This window comes from Acinonyx jubatus, chromosome C1 (genome assembly GCF_027475565.1).
Source record: "Acinonyx jubatus isolate Ajub_Pintada_27869175 chromosome C1, VMU_Ajub_asm_v1.0, whole genome shotgun sequence".
NCBI lineage: Eukaryota > Metazoa > Chordata > Mammalia > Carnivora > Felidae > Acinonyx > Acinonyx jubatus.
Genome location: NC_069381.1, coordinates 148,952,379 through 148,970,535, shown reverse-complemented (window position 1 = coordinate 148,970,535; position 18,157 = coordinate 148,952,379). Strand labels below are relative to the sequence as shown.

The 18,157-nt window shown below is 39.5% G+C and overlaps 1 protein-coding gene and 1 long non-coding RNA gene across 3 annotated transcripts in view; one reads left to right on the top strand and one right to left on the bottom strand.

Annotated features, from left to right (window-relative positions):
* FAP (fibroblast activation protein alpha) overlaps window positions 1–9,110 on the top strand; it is a 73,729-nt gene extending 64,619 nt beyond the window's left edge. For both annotated transcript variants that reach the window (XM_015082759.3, XM_027055630.1), the window contains 5 exons: window positions 5,126–5,225; window positions 6,300–6,364; window positions 6,868–6,940; window positions 7,203–7,276; window positions 8,712–9,110. In XM_015082759.3, coding sequence (XP_014938245.1) covers window positions 5,126–5,225; window positions 6,300–6,364; window positions 6,868–6,940; window positions 7,203–7,276; window positions 8,712–8,813 — 414 coding nt within the window. In that variant the 3' untranslated portion in view covers window positions 8,814–9,110. The remainder of the gene's footprint in view (window positions 1–5,125; window positions 5,226–6,299; window positions 6,365–6,867; window positions 6,941–7,202; window positions 7,277–8,711) is intronic.
* LOC113598209 (uncharacterized) overlaps window positions 1–18,157 on the bottom strand; it is a 126,955-nt gene that overhangs the window by 14,799 nt on the left and 93,999 nt on the right. The window lies entirely within an intron of this gene.

Below are 18,157 nucleotides of genomic sequence, written 5' to 3'. Positions count from 1 at the left end.
CAGAGATTCTGATTCAGTACTCCCTGGGGAGGCCCGAGGATTTGCATTTCCCACAAGATCACAAGTGATGCTGATTCCTTTGGTCCAAGGACCATGGGTTGGGTAGTTCAGTTGCCTCTGAACTAGCCTTCCTGCTTTGACTTCACAAGGTGCAATGTTACTAATGAAGTTATTGTTCCGAAACAGGAATTTACCATGTTGCTTTTCTGCTTATATGCTCGCACATTTTCTAATGTACACATCAACCTTGACCTGGTGCCCAAATATATTTCCTAGCATGCAAAGCCCATGACAAGCTGGCTGAAACCTCCTTTTCCAGTCTCCTCTCTTTCCACTTTTCCCCATGCCTTATGAATAATTTGACTCATGTCTGTGCTTCCTCACTCCCATGTTTTTGTGAATCCTGCTCCTTGTACCTGCAATGTGTCTATCTTCTTCCATCCCCCTCCTCTTCCTCTGAAATGGAAAACTCACTTATTCTTTAAAACCCAACTCAGACATGACTTTCTTTGTCCTCCAATAGTTCTTTTTACTGCTCTTCTGGGAATTACCATGGTTTATCTTGTCTGTCTATTGGTTTCTCCCATGAAAATGTAAGCTCATCGAGGGAATGGACTTCATCTGTTTCTAGATTTGTTTCTCAAACGTTTGGCATAATACTTGGCTATCTCCTATATCGATGATGTTGTTTAAACTAAATTTAATCCTAGAAGTCAGTGTCCCCCCCACATGTATCTTATTAGTACCAAGGGATTTTTCAGGAAAAGTTTATCTGGTCTAATAATTTGGTAAATTATAAAGTCTACATAATAGTGTGTGCTGGCTCTGTGAAGGAGAGATTTCAATTAACAGTATTACCAAAAAGTATTTGATTCCACGGATACTTTTTTGAGATGCGCTCTTGAAGTCAGTAGGGAATAGAATTGGTGTCTTAGGAAGATCCTGTTGGCTGCAGAGCGAAGGAAGATATGAGGTAGGAGAGGGAGTGAGCCAAGGAGCTAGGTGAGCAGTAATATGGGCAACCAATGCCCACGGCCTGAATTTAGGCAGTGAAGTATGAGGTGGGAAGAGGTTCAAGTGCTCTTTTCTAGTATAATAAGCAGGAGCCTGCAAGACACTGAAGACTGGAAAGAGGAAGATATTGAGAATGACCATGAGCATTGCTTAGCTATTATTGTGTTTCATATCAAGGAAGGAAATATCTGTTTGCATGGAGTGTTAGGCGCCAGAGTGGTCTGAGAAACATACTGCAGCTAACCACATAAATTTTTGGTAGTCAGTGGGTGAATAAGATGAAAATCCTGCATTTCCCTCCATTATCCTGATTAAGAAGGGGAGAAGAGGCATTTTTATCTTACCCTTTTATTTTTCTGGCTCGCACAAATCAAAGTCCAGGAGCCCTGTTTTTAGTTTTATTAGATATCCACTGTGCACCCAACACTATGCCTAGGGAGTGTCTGTTATAACTGGTTCTTAACTAGGCAATTTTGTCCCTCAGGGGACATTTGGCAATGTCTGGAGTCACTTTTGGTTGTCACAACTGGGAGAGTGCTACTGGCATCTAGTGAGTAGGGGCCAGAGATGCTGTTAAATATCTCACAATGCACAGGACAGCTCCCCACAAAAAAGAATTACCCAGCCTAAAATGTCAGCAGTGCTGAGGTTGCAAAACACTGGTTTATTTGAAGAAAAATTGAAGTAATTATTCTGACAATTGAAGAGCAGCAGGGGTTTTGCCTAAATTATTAGAATAACAACCTCATTTATGGGCCTTGCTTTGTTAATATAGGCCTAGCCAGGTGGTGTTGAATAAGCATTAGTTCATGATTTAATCTTAGTTCCTTTCTCTTCCAGTGACTAATTATAAGCAATTTGAATTGCTATGTGCGATCAGCGATGTAAAAGTAGGACAAATGCACCTCTAATGAGACTACATTAGACTCCAAACTTAAAGTTCCCCAAAGAGGTTTGCCCTAGTGCAAGGACAGAGCGGAAAGTCATGGGTTGTAGAGGAAGGTGTCCTCGCTTTGAGTCCCAGCTCTGCTGTTTCATGACTCTATGTTCACTCTGAACCTCAATTTCCTCATCATGAAATGCAGCCCTGATTTCCTCACCAAGTCACTGTGAAGATTAGCTGAGTTAATAGGAAAGTCATATATTCGTCAAATATTTAGTCTATTCCCTTCTGTGTTCCAGGCCCTATTCTCAGGGTTGGGGATACCTTTGGTCACAAGACAGATGAAAATGTCGACCTTTGTGGAGTTAGGAATGGTTGGGAAGAAAAACAGCAAGCAAGATAAATAAGTAAAATGAATAAAATGTTAAATGATAAAATGCCCTGGTGAAAACCAAGCCAAAACAAGAAAGGAGCATGAAGCAGGGTTGGTGCAATTATAGATGAGAAGGACGGGTGAGATTCTTTGAGTTAAGACTTGAAGTGGGATATCCGGAGATATGTTCTAGGCAGTGTTCTAGGCAGAGTTCTAGAGTGTTCTAGGCAGAGGGCAGCAGCATTTGTGAAGGTCCTGGGACTAGATCATGCTTGGAGGCTCCAGAAAACATTAGGAGAGCCAACAAGCAGAGGGACATCTGAGGTGGGAGAAGGGAAGCAAAGTTGTGGGTCCTCAAAGAAGGTCACAACAGCCTTGGCCATACAAACATTAACTATCTATTATTATCGCCTGTAGGTAAAATGTTCCAATGTACATTATGGCTCACATAAGAGTGTTCTATAAACCCTTCAAAATTCTGTGCCCTTCTAAGAATGTTTTTAAAGATATCCTTCATTTAAACAAAATGGCAAGGCATCTAAGTGCAAAGGACAAAATTCTAGAATTCTCATGGCCAATCTGCTCCGTGGGTTCCTTTCTTGCGACAGCCACCCACTCTGCCTTGGAGCCCCACCCATGGGAGAGCAGAAAAAAGTCAACTCGGGTTTATTTTATTTCCTCTTCATTTCTACAATAGGAATAGCTTTTCTAAGCTGCCTGAGAATTTAAAGAACACCTACTTTTGTTGTGCTGCTGCTACACCAGTTTTGCTCTTACAAATTCCTAGAGACAATTTGTATTCATCCTGCAAACACGGAAATTTTATTTAGATACAGCATTATTATCTAATCACTGGGTAGATACAGATTCATAACTTGTAAGATTTCAAACAGAAATGTTCAAAACCCTTTTCACTATATAGAAGCGCCTTTGATTTCAAATCTTGTTTCATGCTATTTCAGCGGGACCCACTGTTGTTACTTGTAGTGAACACAGTTTTCCAATAAAACCACAAATGATAATATTTCTAACTCAGGCTTACTTTACTGTCTTTGAACCTAAAACTGAAAGAAAGAAGGAAAGAACTCCCGTTTCAGTATTAGTCATTGCTAACCTACTAATTAAAACAAATCATTTTTATAAATGAAAATTTTCACTTACCCAAAAGATTTTTAAACCCAATGTTATATTTTTAAAATATATTTCCCCTATTAAAACATGTTTTAGTCTTCTTTAAAGAGGCCATGATATAATTGGAGATGCTTCTATTCTGTGTTTTGTAGCCAAGGGTCCTCCATAAAATTCTTCAGAACTGGAAACCTACAACTGTAAACTAGTCAAAGAATTCTTCCTTGAACTCATCAATTCAGCAAGATTGTTTAGCTTACCGCCCCCCCCCCCCCCGCCCCATACCATGTATTTCACAGGTTAAGAATAGACCCTTGCTGGGGCGCCTGGGTAGCTCAGTCAAGTTAAGCAACTGAATATTGATTTCAACTCAGGTCATGATCTCACAGTTTGTGAGTTCGAGCCCCACATCGGGCTCCGGGCTGAGAGTCTGGATCCTGCTTGGGATTCTCTCTCTCCTTCTCTCTCTACCATCCCCCCTCTCAAAATAAATAACTAAGCTTTAAAAAAAAAAAAAAAGAGAGAATAGACCCTTGCTACTGACCTGCCCTCACTACCATGTCGGTCTGTCTGTCTGCCTGTTGTCTCTCACTCTATAAAGCTCTCCCACTCACTCTTTCACCCTCTTTCTAAAGACTGACTTTTCTGTGGCAACGGGTGATAAGATCTGCTGATCTAAGGGAATAGCTCCCAGAGGCTTGTGGTTATAAGGTCCTAAGTACAAGACACATTACATTCCTAGTTGGAAAGTCCCACTGTTCTCTTGTGACTTGTGGGAACCTTCCTGTGTTGGGGCAAGAATATGCACTGAGAATCACTTCTTAATCTAGCACACACATTTTGGAGGGCTCAGGACCCAGGGCACTGTTTAGTCCACATTCCCAGGAGAAGCATCTCTCTCAGGCATGTTTCTACCTTTGACTTCCAGGGAGAGATGCCAACTTATTGTGTTCTTTTCTTCAGTTTTAGGAAAAGGTTCAATATCCAGGTGACACAGGCAGACATCTCCTGTTGTCAGGGTCACATTTGATTCCTTGGGGAAGAAACTTGATGAGAGTTAACCCTACTCCTGACTGTGCCATTTGTATCCCCTTTTGCATGTCTTTGTTCTTCCATTAAATTTGTGGGGGCTATGTAAGACTTTACAATGGCTTTTCCTCCTTTGAACTGCTTTGCCAGAAATCTTCAGAGCAGAATATATAACACTACATTATACCCAAATTCTGGCCATTTCTCTAATATCCAGAAGATTCATATGTCCTTCCCTTATTGTTCTATTATGAAAACAAATAAGTTAATACACAGATGTGAGTTCTGCCTCCTGGGACTTTTGCAAGCTGTGAGAAGTATCTCGCTTTTCCATTTGGGCAATAATCTGCTTTCTTTGTGCATTTCTTTCAAGTAAAATCCTGGTTTTGCTCTGGCAAGGTCTTCATTGGAAAAATATGGAGGAAAAAATTTTGGCAGAAAAATTACAATTATAAATATCTCTTAAACTGCCCCTGCCATGCTCTGATTAGCACACCAAGTTATTTTTAGTTTACTAGGGGTGAAATTATGCTGTGTCAGGTGGAAGTCACTGCCAAGAGTGCAAGATAGACATTTAATCTACCCCATGCACATCCCCGGCGCCCATGAGTACTTATTGTGAGAGGAGTTGCTATAAAACTATCTTGGAGAGTTTCTAAAAGCAAATCTGGGACTGACTTGCAATGATGTCTCCACAGTCCTACGGAGGCTATGTTTCATCACTAGCCCTTGCTTCGGGAACCGGTCTTTTCAAATGTGGGATAGCAGTGGCTCCTGTCTCCAGCTGGGAATATTACGGTATGGAAACATTTCATAAATGTTGCTGCGAAAACATTTAACACATAATTACTCTATATTTGAGGTTGCTAGGAAAACAAATTATGCAGTAAAATTCACCCCAGCTTCACTGGGGAAAATATAATCTATAAACAAGGTTGCTTATATGATTCATTATAATCATGTTGCAGCAATCAAAGAAATCTTAAGAATGAGGAAGGACTCTTCTAAAACCCAGTATGTTAGTCTCTCCCCCAACACCTTGTGCCTCCTGCTAAACCAAACCTCTAGAACCAGAGCCAGCTCTTTGTTTTCGCAGGCACACAGGTGCAGCAGGTCTGGCTTTTAAGCACATTGTATGCAAAGTTAGGCAGAGCCACCGCTGTTCACCTCCACACCACAGTTTGCAGCTGCCAGTTCCTTTGCTCCAGAAATCAAAACAAAACAAACCAAAATTTGTTGAAAAGTACACCTCCCGTGTGTGCCTATTTTTATGATTAACATTAACGCAGGATGATCAGTCGGAATTAACTCTAATAATTGAACAAAAATTAGCTTTCATCAGATCCTCGTCCCTGTGCTGGGATAGAAATGAAGCCACTATAACTTGGAGGGAATCTTCATTCAGAAAAAAAAAAGTGTATGTGTGTGTGTGTGTGTGTGTGTGTGTGTTGGGAGAGGAGGATTTGGGGGACACAGTTTCACCCCACATTAAGACACCAATAAAAGTACTAGAGGCAGCTGCATTTGTGATTTCTTTTAAAATATAATGAGGTCATCCCATAAGGTCCTCCCTAGCTCAACATTTCCACCCCCCCTCCACCCCCACTGAAGGGCTTTGGGTAGAAGAGAAAAAACTTAAGAGCATCCTTTCTCGTGTTAGCTGTTCCTGTTTCCTCCTTTGCTTCGCCAGCCCTACTGAGGCAAATTGCAGAGCAAATGACTTGGGTGGAGCATTACAGTAAAGGAAAGCAAGAACCTTCCTCAGCAGCTCCACAGGGGAAAGTGGTGAGCAGTTCTCAAACTGAGGGGTCTTGCTGGTTAGTGAAATGAACCATTTCACATGCAAACAACATGTTCTTATATGTTTTACAGCATCTATCTACACGGAGCGATTCATGGGCCTCCCAACAAAGGACGATAATCTCGAGCACTATAAAGTAAGTATGTTCTGTTTAATTTAGGTCATTAACTGAGTTCCAGTATGTGCCACATACTTTTGAAGCAGTCATTCAGAGTTTACACTTTTGCTGGGGCCCCAGGCAAATGCGATGATCTTTTGTTAGCTGCAAAACACCTCCCTAGAGAGAAATTTACTCTCTTTGGATTCTCTTCTTTCTTTCCCCATCCTCCCTTCCCTCACCTCCCTTTTCCCCATCGTGCTGCCCACCCCCAACCCCCACACAGCTTGAGCGGGCATCATCTATGCCTAAGGTCTCACTCATATGTAACATATGACACATAAACTTTCCGTTTTTCAAACTAGGAATCAGATGGAAGTAATGCAAATGATGATGAAAATGTGTTGCTCTGACTCTTAAATATTTATCAACCAAAGCAATACATAATTTCAGTATTGGTGCTAAGTCCATCGCACAATGATTTAGCTAGTTTTCTATTAGAACTTGCAGCAACTAAAATGTTAATTTTTCCTCTTTTCCAGAATTCAACTGTGATGGCAAGAGCAGAATATTTCAGAAATGTAGACTATCTTCTCATCCACGGAACAGCAGATGGTGAGGTTTAAGCAAGACTCTTACACATAAAAATACTGAGCCAACATCACTTTGTTTAAGAAACATTAAGCATCCTCCTATGCCTATGCTCAGGGTCAGTACCTAAGAGTCAGGGACATTTCCATAAATGAGTGTGATTACTCACTGCTGACAATGTCAACTGCATGACTAGATAATTGTCGGTGTTCATTTCCAGGCGGTACATTGTCACTCTGTGCTTTCTGGTATTTAGCAGCACTTTAACTCTCTCTCTTTGTTGCAGATAATGTGCACTTTCAAAACTCAGCACAGATTGCTAAAGCTCTGGTTAATGCACAAGTGGATTTCCAGGCAATGGTACATAATTTCGTTTTACTCATGTTCACGGCCTTAGACCCGTAAGCTAAAAGGAAGAATCTTATTTTTTTGATTATAATTATTACTTTTTACTGAAACCTGGCAAACTGGCTGTAGGGTAGAGTGGGCAGAACATTAGCAGATGGGTCTCAGATCTTTCATGAACTCCCTGAAGGACACTAAGCAAGCCATGTCACCTCCGGGGATCCTAGTTGAGTCATATATGAAATAAAGGCATCCGTGAGATGAGCTGATCTTCTAGCTCGAAATCCAATAGTTCTGCGATCCTGCTTACATAAGTGTAGCTACATACTTAGAGTCCCCACAAAGGCCGGGAGACCCAAAGCAGCTAAAAGTCTCTGTTTACTCAGTAAGAAGCAATCATGGAATGTTACCAGAAGCCTCCGAGGCTCCCGGAAGTCAGGCGGCTCCGCTCAGAGAGCCCTTTCGTCTGTGTGTTCTCAGCACCTGACACATGCCTGGCCCAGCACACGAGCTGGTGTTTTCACCGAGCGAAGGAATGAATGAGCTAGCTGTAAAATCAAGGTTGCATGAGGAATAGGAAATGACAGCAGAGAGAAAAGTAAGGTGAAAACCACGGCAAGGGAGACAACCCCTGACAGCTGTTTCCCCCCTTCGGTGAGCATAAGTTCCCCCTCACTTGCTTTTCCTGAATAAGAACCTAGAAAAGGAAACCCTCATTTTGGAAATTTGGTTTTTAAAAATAATTTACAAAAGCGGACGTGAGGTTTTTCTGGTCTTTTTTATTGTGACCCCCCCCACCTTAAATTCACCTGATGAGTATATGGAGCATTCCATCACGACCACGATCTACCTTTATTCAGTGAAAACAATCATCTTACCAGCATCTCCCCAACAATGAAGTTTAAATTTATAATGCCGTCTCCCTGGGTGTTTTTAATGATACTATGTTTAACTCCTATAAAAGGTGTTTACAGTTATATGTGTTGTGGATTTCCTGCAGCAGACAGGAATTGGATTCAGAGGCTAAAAGCCTCGTGGAATTTTTGAGCTAGAAGGAGCCTCAGAGGAAATCAAATCCAACCTCCTCATTTTTCAAATGAAGAAACCAAGCTCCAGAGAAGCAAAGTAATAGACCCAACACACCAGCTCTGGAACCCATGCCTGCCTCCGGATCCCCCCCGGGATGCTGGCCACTGTTAAAGCTCAGCCACCAAGATCTAAAATCTCAGCTTAAAGAATGTGAGAGAATAGTGAGGGTTAATAGAAGGCTTTCATACCTTCCTGTTCTAAATGCTTACGTGTAAGCTAGTTTAGTTATTTAAGCGTGCTTAAGTAGAATTTCAACCACAATATTAGAAAAACTACCAGGACCTGAGAGCATGAGTAAGTCAAAGCTAGATGCATCATGTGCCTGTGGTTGTAACAGAGGCTTCTGTCTTTTGTGTTTCAGTGGTACTCTGACCAGAACCATGGCATTTCCGGCCTGTCCACGAAGCACTTATACACCCACATGACCCACTTCCTAAAGCAGTGTTTTTCTTTGTCCGACTAAAAATGATGCAGACGCAAGCCTGTATCGCAGTCTGAACACTTCATATAAATGCCTCCGACCATTTGCTTGTTTTACTCTTTCTGCTGTTAAATCCTGGTACAAACAAACAAATGAATGATGTTCTAAAGGCTGGCAGAAAATTAAAACTCAGAAGTTCAACCTCCTAAAGATTGTTTACATTTTCTGGCACTCTGTGAAAGAAGAGGAAAGGCAACCATGCCTTTTGCTTTGGACACAGACAATGTTTCATCACCTGTTTATTTGCGGAAAATAATAAAGTCAGAAGTTAAAGTGCTATTATTTTGTCTGTGTGAATTAATTTCAGACTCTGGTTTTATTACAGAAAAAAAATGCTTACACTAAGCAAGCACATGAATAATATTAGGTGGTTATGGAGGAGAAGAACCCAAGAGTTTGGGATTTTTGTAATTAGAATTCCAGATGCTGGAATGAGTAGCTCAGGGTATGCAAAAGCATTGTTCAGAAATCAAGTTTGAGATGCATTCTGCAGAGTCATCCTGATGTTTACACTCTATGCTGTCCCTCCAAGAAATGTTTCTTACATTTCTCCCAAATTTCTTCAATGTGGCCAAAAGCATTTGACAAGGATAAAGTCTGAATTTTAAATTCAAGCTCCTTTTAATAAATGCTTCAAATTTGGAAACATTTCTATTTTGTGTCTCTTCTAAGAATTAGTGATGCTAACTGCCTGCAGATTACTGAGCCACACAAAACTAAAACAGCAAAAAAATTAAATAAAATGGAGATTGACAGCCAGAAAGGAAAAGTGTTGTATCGATGAGATTTTTCTGGGGTTTGAATTCTACATTATCGATCTCCTTTTGAATAAAGAAAAAAAAAAGCCATAATGCTTGCAATCGCGAAGGTGATACTCCACCAGTAACAGTCCCCATCAATTAGAAACTTATGGGAGGCTTCCATCACTGTGGTTGCCACAGAATTAAAAAGATCCAGGTCACCGAAGATATTTCTTAAATGAATGTTGGAAGTGGCCATGAAGCCACTCCCTAGGGGACTTTTCATTGATGTGTTCCCTGGCACTAGATTGCTCTAGATGATTTCTCCCCACCTCTAGCTTGATTCTTCCTCATTGCAGGCAGAAGACCGTTGTCCCTTCTCTCATGTTCTATAACCAGAAGAACCAATCCAGGCATGGAGCATTACAGCAGGAAGGGGCCTCAGACCATAGACCACAGACTCTTCTAGAATTGTCACATATTTCTTTGTCCAGCTCTCTCTCCACTACTGCTTTCTGAAATCATGTCTCCCACGCAGGCCACATAGAGCCACCTCACCTTTCAGGAAGGGGTGCTTTGTCACGGGGCTTGGGTAACACCCACACAGATTCAGAATGGGCCATCGCCCCTCCTCCCCACATCTATGCAACTGCTGATGCCCTGCGGGGCAGAGAGAAGCTATTACCTCCCCGTTTTGTTCTGCGTGGAACAGCCTCTGAAGCAAGCCAAGATTTCCTCGTAATATTCTCATCATCCATTCTCCCCAACTGGGGGAAAAGAATAAGCAACGGTTCTTTCCTGATACCCTATCAAGGGAGACAACAGAGCAAGAGCAAAGAATAAGAAAATCTCGTTCCTTCAATGTCTTTTCTGCCTTTGTGGAATTTGCAAAGCTGTAATTTAATATCAACATGCAGTAAGTGGTCTCCCACCTCACGCCTTTGTCCCCACTGCCACAGAGGCCACTTCTAAAAGACAAACCGAACTGTGTCATTATTCCAGGTGGAAGCCTCCAGGATTCTCCACGGTCTACAAAATAATATTGTAGATATTAAATGTAGAATATTTCCCTCATCACAGAAAGTGCTATTGGATGATGCTATCCTCGGAATCTTCACAGACCATATCTGGGAACATAGCATATGGTGGAAGCTCACTGATTGATAAATGAGCGAATGCCTCTGTGTTCACGGAAGATTCATTTTTCTCCATCACTGTTGCTAAAGCCTTCCCTGACCTCCTCAGGTAGGGTCATCCAGGTGCTCCTCAGGACATTCAGCATATGTTTATGTATTCATTCATTCATTCAACAAGTATTTGTTGAGTCTATCTGTATACCAGTCACTGTGCAAGACTTTAAGGATACAGTGAAGAGCAAGGCAGTAATTTGCGAGGCAGGTGTTTTGTTTTTGTTTTGTTTTTAATGTTCACATTTTATACAGCTTTACTAGATTCTTCTTTTGAGGTAGAAGATAAAAGATACATAAATTACCAAAGGGAAAGATTTAATAGGAAATACCAAACCAAAAGGGAAAATTAAAAACATCTTTCCTTTTCTATTTGTAGGAAGCGAATTGTAGTAATAATTATCCTTTGACCACATTTTATTCCTATATATGAGATTTGGGGAGGAGGGTGTCCCAACACCCTAACTAATGCTGCAAACTATCATCATGCTTCATAGATCACAAACTTGAGATTTTCATTCATCCATTTGACACATATAATTGCAAGCCACTGTTTTAGGTACTAAAGTTGACCCTCCACCTCCCCAAAATACATGCATATTAAACAAAATGCAGGCTTATGGGCAAAACCTAAAGCCTTATAAAGGTGAAAAATGAATGTAACTACAATGCAAGTTCAAATGATATCAGTGCTATAGGGATGGGATTCTAACATGTGTAAAAAGGAAGCCGTAAAAAATTTCATCATCTCAAAATGACCTCAAATGTTAGCCCTCCAATGCTAGCCTTAGAGCTATTTTAAAAGGTTTCAAAATTCTAGGTGACTATCTCATATATCTTGACGTGAATGAGAAAGAACTAGTAAGAAAATGGGTATTTTGTTAAATTTAACATAAATGAGGGAACTTGCATTGAGGTTTAGAAAAAAAAAAATATGAAGTCTACCCAAAAGCATAAAATGTATGAATTATTTCCTTCCAGAAACACTTTTTGAATACTTATGCTTTGCATGACAGTACTCTAGGTACTGTAGGGCTTACAAAGAGGAATGTATGTACAATTTCTCCATTTCTAGACTGTTTCAGTAAAGGCGACTTAACGAATCTGATTTTCCCAACATTTGAGCATTTTTCAGAAACTGACAGATCTTTATGCAAATGTTGTTGCCAAGCTGTTTGTAATGGTGAAATTATACTTTGACAGTAACTCTTTAAAATATATTAAACCCAGCTAAGGTTTTTTTGGAAATGTTGCCAATTAAGTGACTTTAATGAGCTTCTTGATGGTAATGTAATTAAAATTCAGATGTTCTAATTGTAAAAAAAAAAAAAAAAAAAATTACAGTTCTGGGAAAGTTAACAGTAAAATAAGCAAATGTAAAATGAATTAGGACTAATTTAAATGGTGATTATGTGGTCTTCTGGGAAGATTTTACCAAAACAATGCTTTCAATTATGCTGTTTGTAAAGAAGAAAGAAGACACCTAACAGATATTTTAAATTTATCCAATAAAGCGGAGATTTTGAGTTTATCCAATCAAACAGATTAAAAAATTCTGATCATGGTGAATCATTCTCAGCCGTGAAAGAATTGCTAAAACACCCCTTGGCATTATGGACAGGCACCTTGACAATCTGAAGTAGAATGTGTAATTCAGGGAGAAGTAAGTGATTGGACCTTCCCAAGCTATTCATGGGGAAAACGTTCTGGCTCCTAGCAAAAGTCTCTAATGGCCACCTGCTCTGATTATTGGCATGCAATACTAACATGCTGGTCACAAACTCTTCTTTTTGACACACAGGTAATATATTTGGCAAGCTAGAGCAGCATAATTTCACCCTATTGGCCTCCAATTAATACCCCATTACTTACTCTACTTATTTAAAAAATTGCTTTGACAGACTGTGTTTTAACAAATATTTGTTGGTACAGCCTTACATACCTTGTTCTATGGTTCTACAGAATCTGTAACCTGTGAATAAGAAAGAGCAGCAATCTACCAAAGGGCATGCCACCATGGTTTGACAACTCATCCTCCTTCTTTCATAAGTAATGTCCATTGGCAAGCAAAGACAGGAGCATCGTTGCTAGCCATTAATTATTAGGGGCAGGAATTTTTCTCACTGCTAGAGAGGGTGAATTTCTGAAATGAATGTCTTAATGAAACATTTAAGATGATATATAAATCATTCATATGTTAAAATCTACTATCGATTCACACATATTCAGTTTGCTAATTGAAACATCCTTTCCAATATTCATGAACACAATCGAAATTTTAGATCTGTCATAGAATTTGCTTATATCACATCAGCATTAAGCTAAATTTTCAGTTTTGAGAGGTGATAAAAAGCAATGATGCTTTAATATACGTAAGCACTTCATATGGTGAAAGGAAGTAATGCCGCTGTCTGAAGATAAAAGTAATACTTCGCAGTGTTACAAATTCCCTCCTATCAAATAAAACACAAGGTAGCTCATATGTCAGTTCTTTGAAATATAATATGTTCATTATAACTTATTTTAGAGGTAACGGGCTTTAATAGGTAAGTGCACAGATATAAAAGTAGATTACCCAGTTTGCATCCCAACTCAGTAACATATTCGCTGTGTAACGTTGCTCAGTTTTCACGAGTTCTTTCTGCTTTGGTATCCTTATACATGAAGTTCCAGGGTAATAATAGTTCCTACCCCGTAGGGTTGTTTGGAGGTTTAACTTAGTTGTTATTCGTAGAGCTAACAGTGTCTGACATACAGTAAGCGTTCTGTTAGAGTTTGCTAGATACATAAGGTAAACCACTTTTTAGTTGGCATTTTCAATAAATTAATTTTAAAGGAATTAATAGTCTGATCTTTATTGCAGCATTGTTTGTAATAGCCAAATTATGGAAGCACACCAAATGTTCACTGACTGATAAATGGATAAAGATGTGGTGTGTGTAATGGAATATTACTCAACCATAAAAATGGATGAAATCTTGCCATTTGCAACACCATGGATGGATCTAGAGGCTATAATCCTAAGTGAAGTAAGTCAGTCAGGAAAAGACAAATACCGTATGATTTCACTCATATGTGGAATTTAAGAAACAAAATAAAAGGAAAAAGGAAAAAGAGACAAACCAAAAAACAGACTCTTAAATATGGAGAACAAACTGATGGTTACCAGAGGGGAGGTGGCTGGGGGTACGGAGGAAATAGGTGAAGGGGATTAAGAGTACATTTATCATGATGAACATGGAGTAGTGTATGGATTTGTTGAATCACTCAGTTGTATACCTGAAACTAATTAAATTAATAGTCTAAATAAGAAGCCAATAGTTTCTTTTCCATATCAGTGAATTTATTATAAGTGTGGGAATCATCAGTTCCTTATAAAGGAATCTCTATATTTTCTGAAACAATGTGACCCATGAGGAATAACTAATATAGAAATCATGAATGTCCAAGGAAGTTCATCGACTTTGGCACTTTCTCTTGAATGAGTCATTCAACCCCATATCTCAATACCTATCTGAGTATTTGCAAGCAGTGGCAAATACTATTGAATATTTGCCAGCAGTGATGGAAACACTGTTGGAGAAGACCTAGAGCCTGGGAAAAATGCAGTTGAAAGACATGAACAGTTTGTTTACCCAGGCTTCAGGCACAGCCCCCAAAGCACCACACAGATCTTCCACTCTGGTCCTATCTCTACCATGCTCCCATCATCATCCAAACTCCAGCCCCATGAGTCTCCTTTTCTATTTTTTTCTTTTTCTTTTTCTTTTTCTTTTTCTTTTTCTTTTTCTTTTCTTTTCTTTCTTTCTTTCTTTTTTTTTTTTAAATCCAACCTCATTTCTGTTTCAGGGACTGGAATGTGGTTTTCTCAAATTTTCACGTGGCTGTGTCCTTGTCACCTAGGTCTCAGCTCAGGTAATGTCACCTTAGACAGAATCTCTCTCATCACTGGATTTAATGTTGCTTCTCCCATAACCAGAGACTTCTAACTACATTATCTAAATTTGCTTTCTTGATAGCATTTATTAGCATCAGAAATTATTTTATTTATGTAAGTTCTCCTCTGGTACGTATTTTTCTCATTTGAATATAAGCTCCCTTTGAGCAGTGACCCTGTCCTTTTACCTCTCTGTATCCAGGGCCTAGACAGCCCTAGAATAAGGTAGGAGGAGCTTCGTAAATATTTGCTGAATGTATCCCCATATTCTGTGGATGGGAGGGCCCATGAAACTAGGATCCTTTTGTGTGACCTCACAGTGGAAACAGATCACATCCTTTCAGGAACTTAGCATGTGATAGGTACTTGCTGTTTCCCCCTCAAAGTGAAGAGAAAGTAAAATCCCTGAGCATCGAGTGGTCCAGAAGAATGAGATTAGGAAGAATATGAACCTTACCCAGAGATTCTGAAAGAGGGTGGTCTATGAAACAAAAATAATGTGGGTCAGGAAATGGAAGCACAGTCCACTGACTGCCCTACCCCTGATATCACTGCTTCTAGATCAATCACCAAGACACTGCAGACTAAGGAAATTTGACACAAAATCTTCAGACTAGAAACAGTCAAATAATTCTCTGGAATGCTATTGATTACTCTAGGAACTTTTATTTAAAAAAAAACAGTAGTTTTTAAAATATTTCTTACCTAATATGTTTGAAGTACTAATAATTTCTTTCATGTGATAAACAAGTATCCCGGTGCTTTATACTGTTTCTATCTCCTGGTTAGATAGGTCTTAAGTTCAAACCTTGGAAGCTTTGTTGGTTGATTCTTTTATTTTTTAATTTATTTATTTAAATTCAAGTTAGTTAACATACCGTGTAGTATTGGTTTCGGGAATACAACACAGTGATTCATCTCTTACACATAACACTCGGTGCTCATCCCAACAAGTGTCCTCCTCAATGCCCATCACCATTTATTTAGCCCATCCCTCACCCATCTCCCCTCCAACAGGTTGATTCTTTTAAATGCAGAATACAAACCTGCAGTCATCAAATATAAGCCAATGAAATATATCTTCCAAAAGTTGAGCATTTTAGATATTTGTCTAGCTGACAACTCAACATGGGTGAACTGAACTTTCTAGGGTCTCACTGATGGACCCAAGTGTAGCCCTTTGTATCTGCAAGATTGCCAAACAGAGTTCAAGAAAATTGAATTCTAATTCTTGCGATTTTGTAAAGCTCTGTATGTTCCTCAGATTCCATTACTCCCTCCATGTGCCACACTTACTGGACTAGATTCATGGCTTTGCAAGCCCTACGAATTCCTCTGTGCCCCAGTAGGTGATAATGCAAGGTAATTCCTAAGCCCTAAATCATCTTCCAAAAACTGAGACCTGTAGGTCAGATTATAGGAGCTAATCCCATGTTTTGATTCACTCTTCTCTCCTCTGTATCTCATAATCTTCTGGGATGATAGTGGTTATATACACTGAAGATTTCTTTCCTCTTCATATAGAGCTCTCTCTCATGAGTCTCTTAGGCACTATTTATAGAGATGGGGTGGAACAACAATCCTAGACCCCCTAGAAACACAGTGGCTGAAGTATTCCCCCTGACTCAGAAGGTAAAAGCAAGGCCAGGGATCCACCATGGTAGCTTGCTTGATGCTGGTATGAAAACATTCTCAAGGGAATTGTCATCAGCATCATTATGCATCATCTTTTTTGATGAGACTGATGTTATATGAATTAAATTGGTAGTTGAGAATCTTGTATGAGACAAATGTAAGGGATGCTTGGAGTAGAGTTCCCCATCTCAAGCAACTTTTGAGGCCAGCCAGGTCATCAGATGAATGGAACAGACCAAGGAGGGTGTTAGCAAGGTCTCCGGTGACCTAAGGGTGGGACTCTAGCGAGCTGGTGAGTATATTAGAAGGCATAACAACCACTGGCACAAGCTGTTGCCATGTGGAAATACAGGTGTATTATTTCTTAGCTTGATTTTTATCAAAAGAAAGTAGAAAAACGGATTTTTAAATGGAAACTCCCTCTCAATTTTGAACCTTTGACAACTAATTTCTAAGTAAAGAAAACTTATCTGTTTGGCCTATGGATATCAATTTCTATGTTAAGTAATAATTTAATGGCCTTTTTTTTGGGATTTCAATTATACACCCAGTACTCCATACGCATTATTCCATTTAAATCTCCAAACTCTATCTGGTTGGGAAAACGAGGTAAAACTGTGGAACTTGCCTAAGGTTCCATGGGTTCAACCATGGTCTTCCTACCACTACCATACCTCCCTGTAACACAGGCAATGCCATTCCAGAAGGAGTGTGTGGAATGCCTTTTCTTTTGTTCTATTACTGTCATTAATCACATGCTCAATATAGAGTATAAATAAACACAGCCCCAGTAGTAAGTAGGCTCTTATCAGTCATTATTAGAATTTAGGTACAGTTAATGAAGTAGCCATTAAGTGACTGTTTAAATAAATATTTCCAGGGTGGCTTTGAAAATGGAGTTTTGTGTCTCACTCCATAACTTGGTAACTTCCACCGGGTTCGCATCTTGCTTCTGGCCCTAGTGAAATTTTGTGTATGTACAGGCATACCATCCAATATGTAAATCTAATTCGTGTCTGGACTCAGAATGATGTTAGCTTTCCAATCTTCCCATCACCTCGTCTCCACTCGTCAGTATTTCTTCTAGATGACTTTTCTCTAATGTTACCCCTGCTCTGTATCTTCCCACACCTGTTCTCCTACCAACTCCTACATCACGGCCATGGAGCCACAGAAGGGGGCAGGATGGTAGGGAAGCTTCTAAAATATCACACAAGAATGGTCTCCAAGTTGGCATCGGTTGTGTCTTGCCAACAGTAAGGAGGCTGCCAAAGCAGAGGCTCCAGAAATAAAGAACAATGAAAGTGTAAACCTGAGGCTTTCTTCCTCCAGATTAGGTTTTTAGAAAATCAAAAAGTACAATTTGAAAGAGCCAAGGTAAAATAAGTATTTTGTATCTCTCCCCTGTGTTTAGCTAGTAGCTATCGGTGTCTGCTTTCAAAAAGTCATGTGTGCCTCCAGGTTGCCAAACGCTGTCAGGATGTCTGGAGTACTTCTATTATTTGCTTTTTCAAGATGCAGCATCAGGAACCATAAAATATTGTTTACATAATCTTTGGTGAAAAAGCCATGCCCAGTGAAACTCTACTATCAGTTCTTTGACGTAGACTCTTTTGCATGGTATTTCCTCTTAACAAATGTTAGGAATTTAACATTATCAAAGTGTTTAAAAATTGTGGAACACCTTATGAATAATATTCACGTCATCCATGTGCCATATTTCCCAGAAAATAAGTCATGGGAATCATGATGCAATTGTTAAAATGTGTAATTTATTAAATGTTTAATTTTCCATTAGAGTTTTACTCATTTTTAAAAAAGAATTTT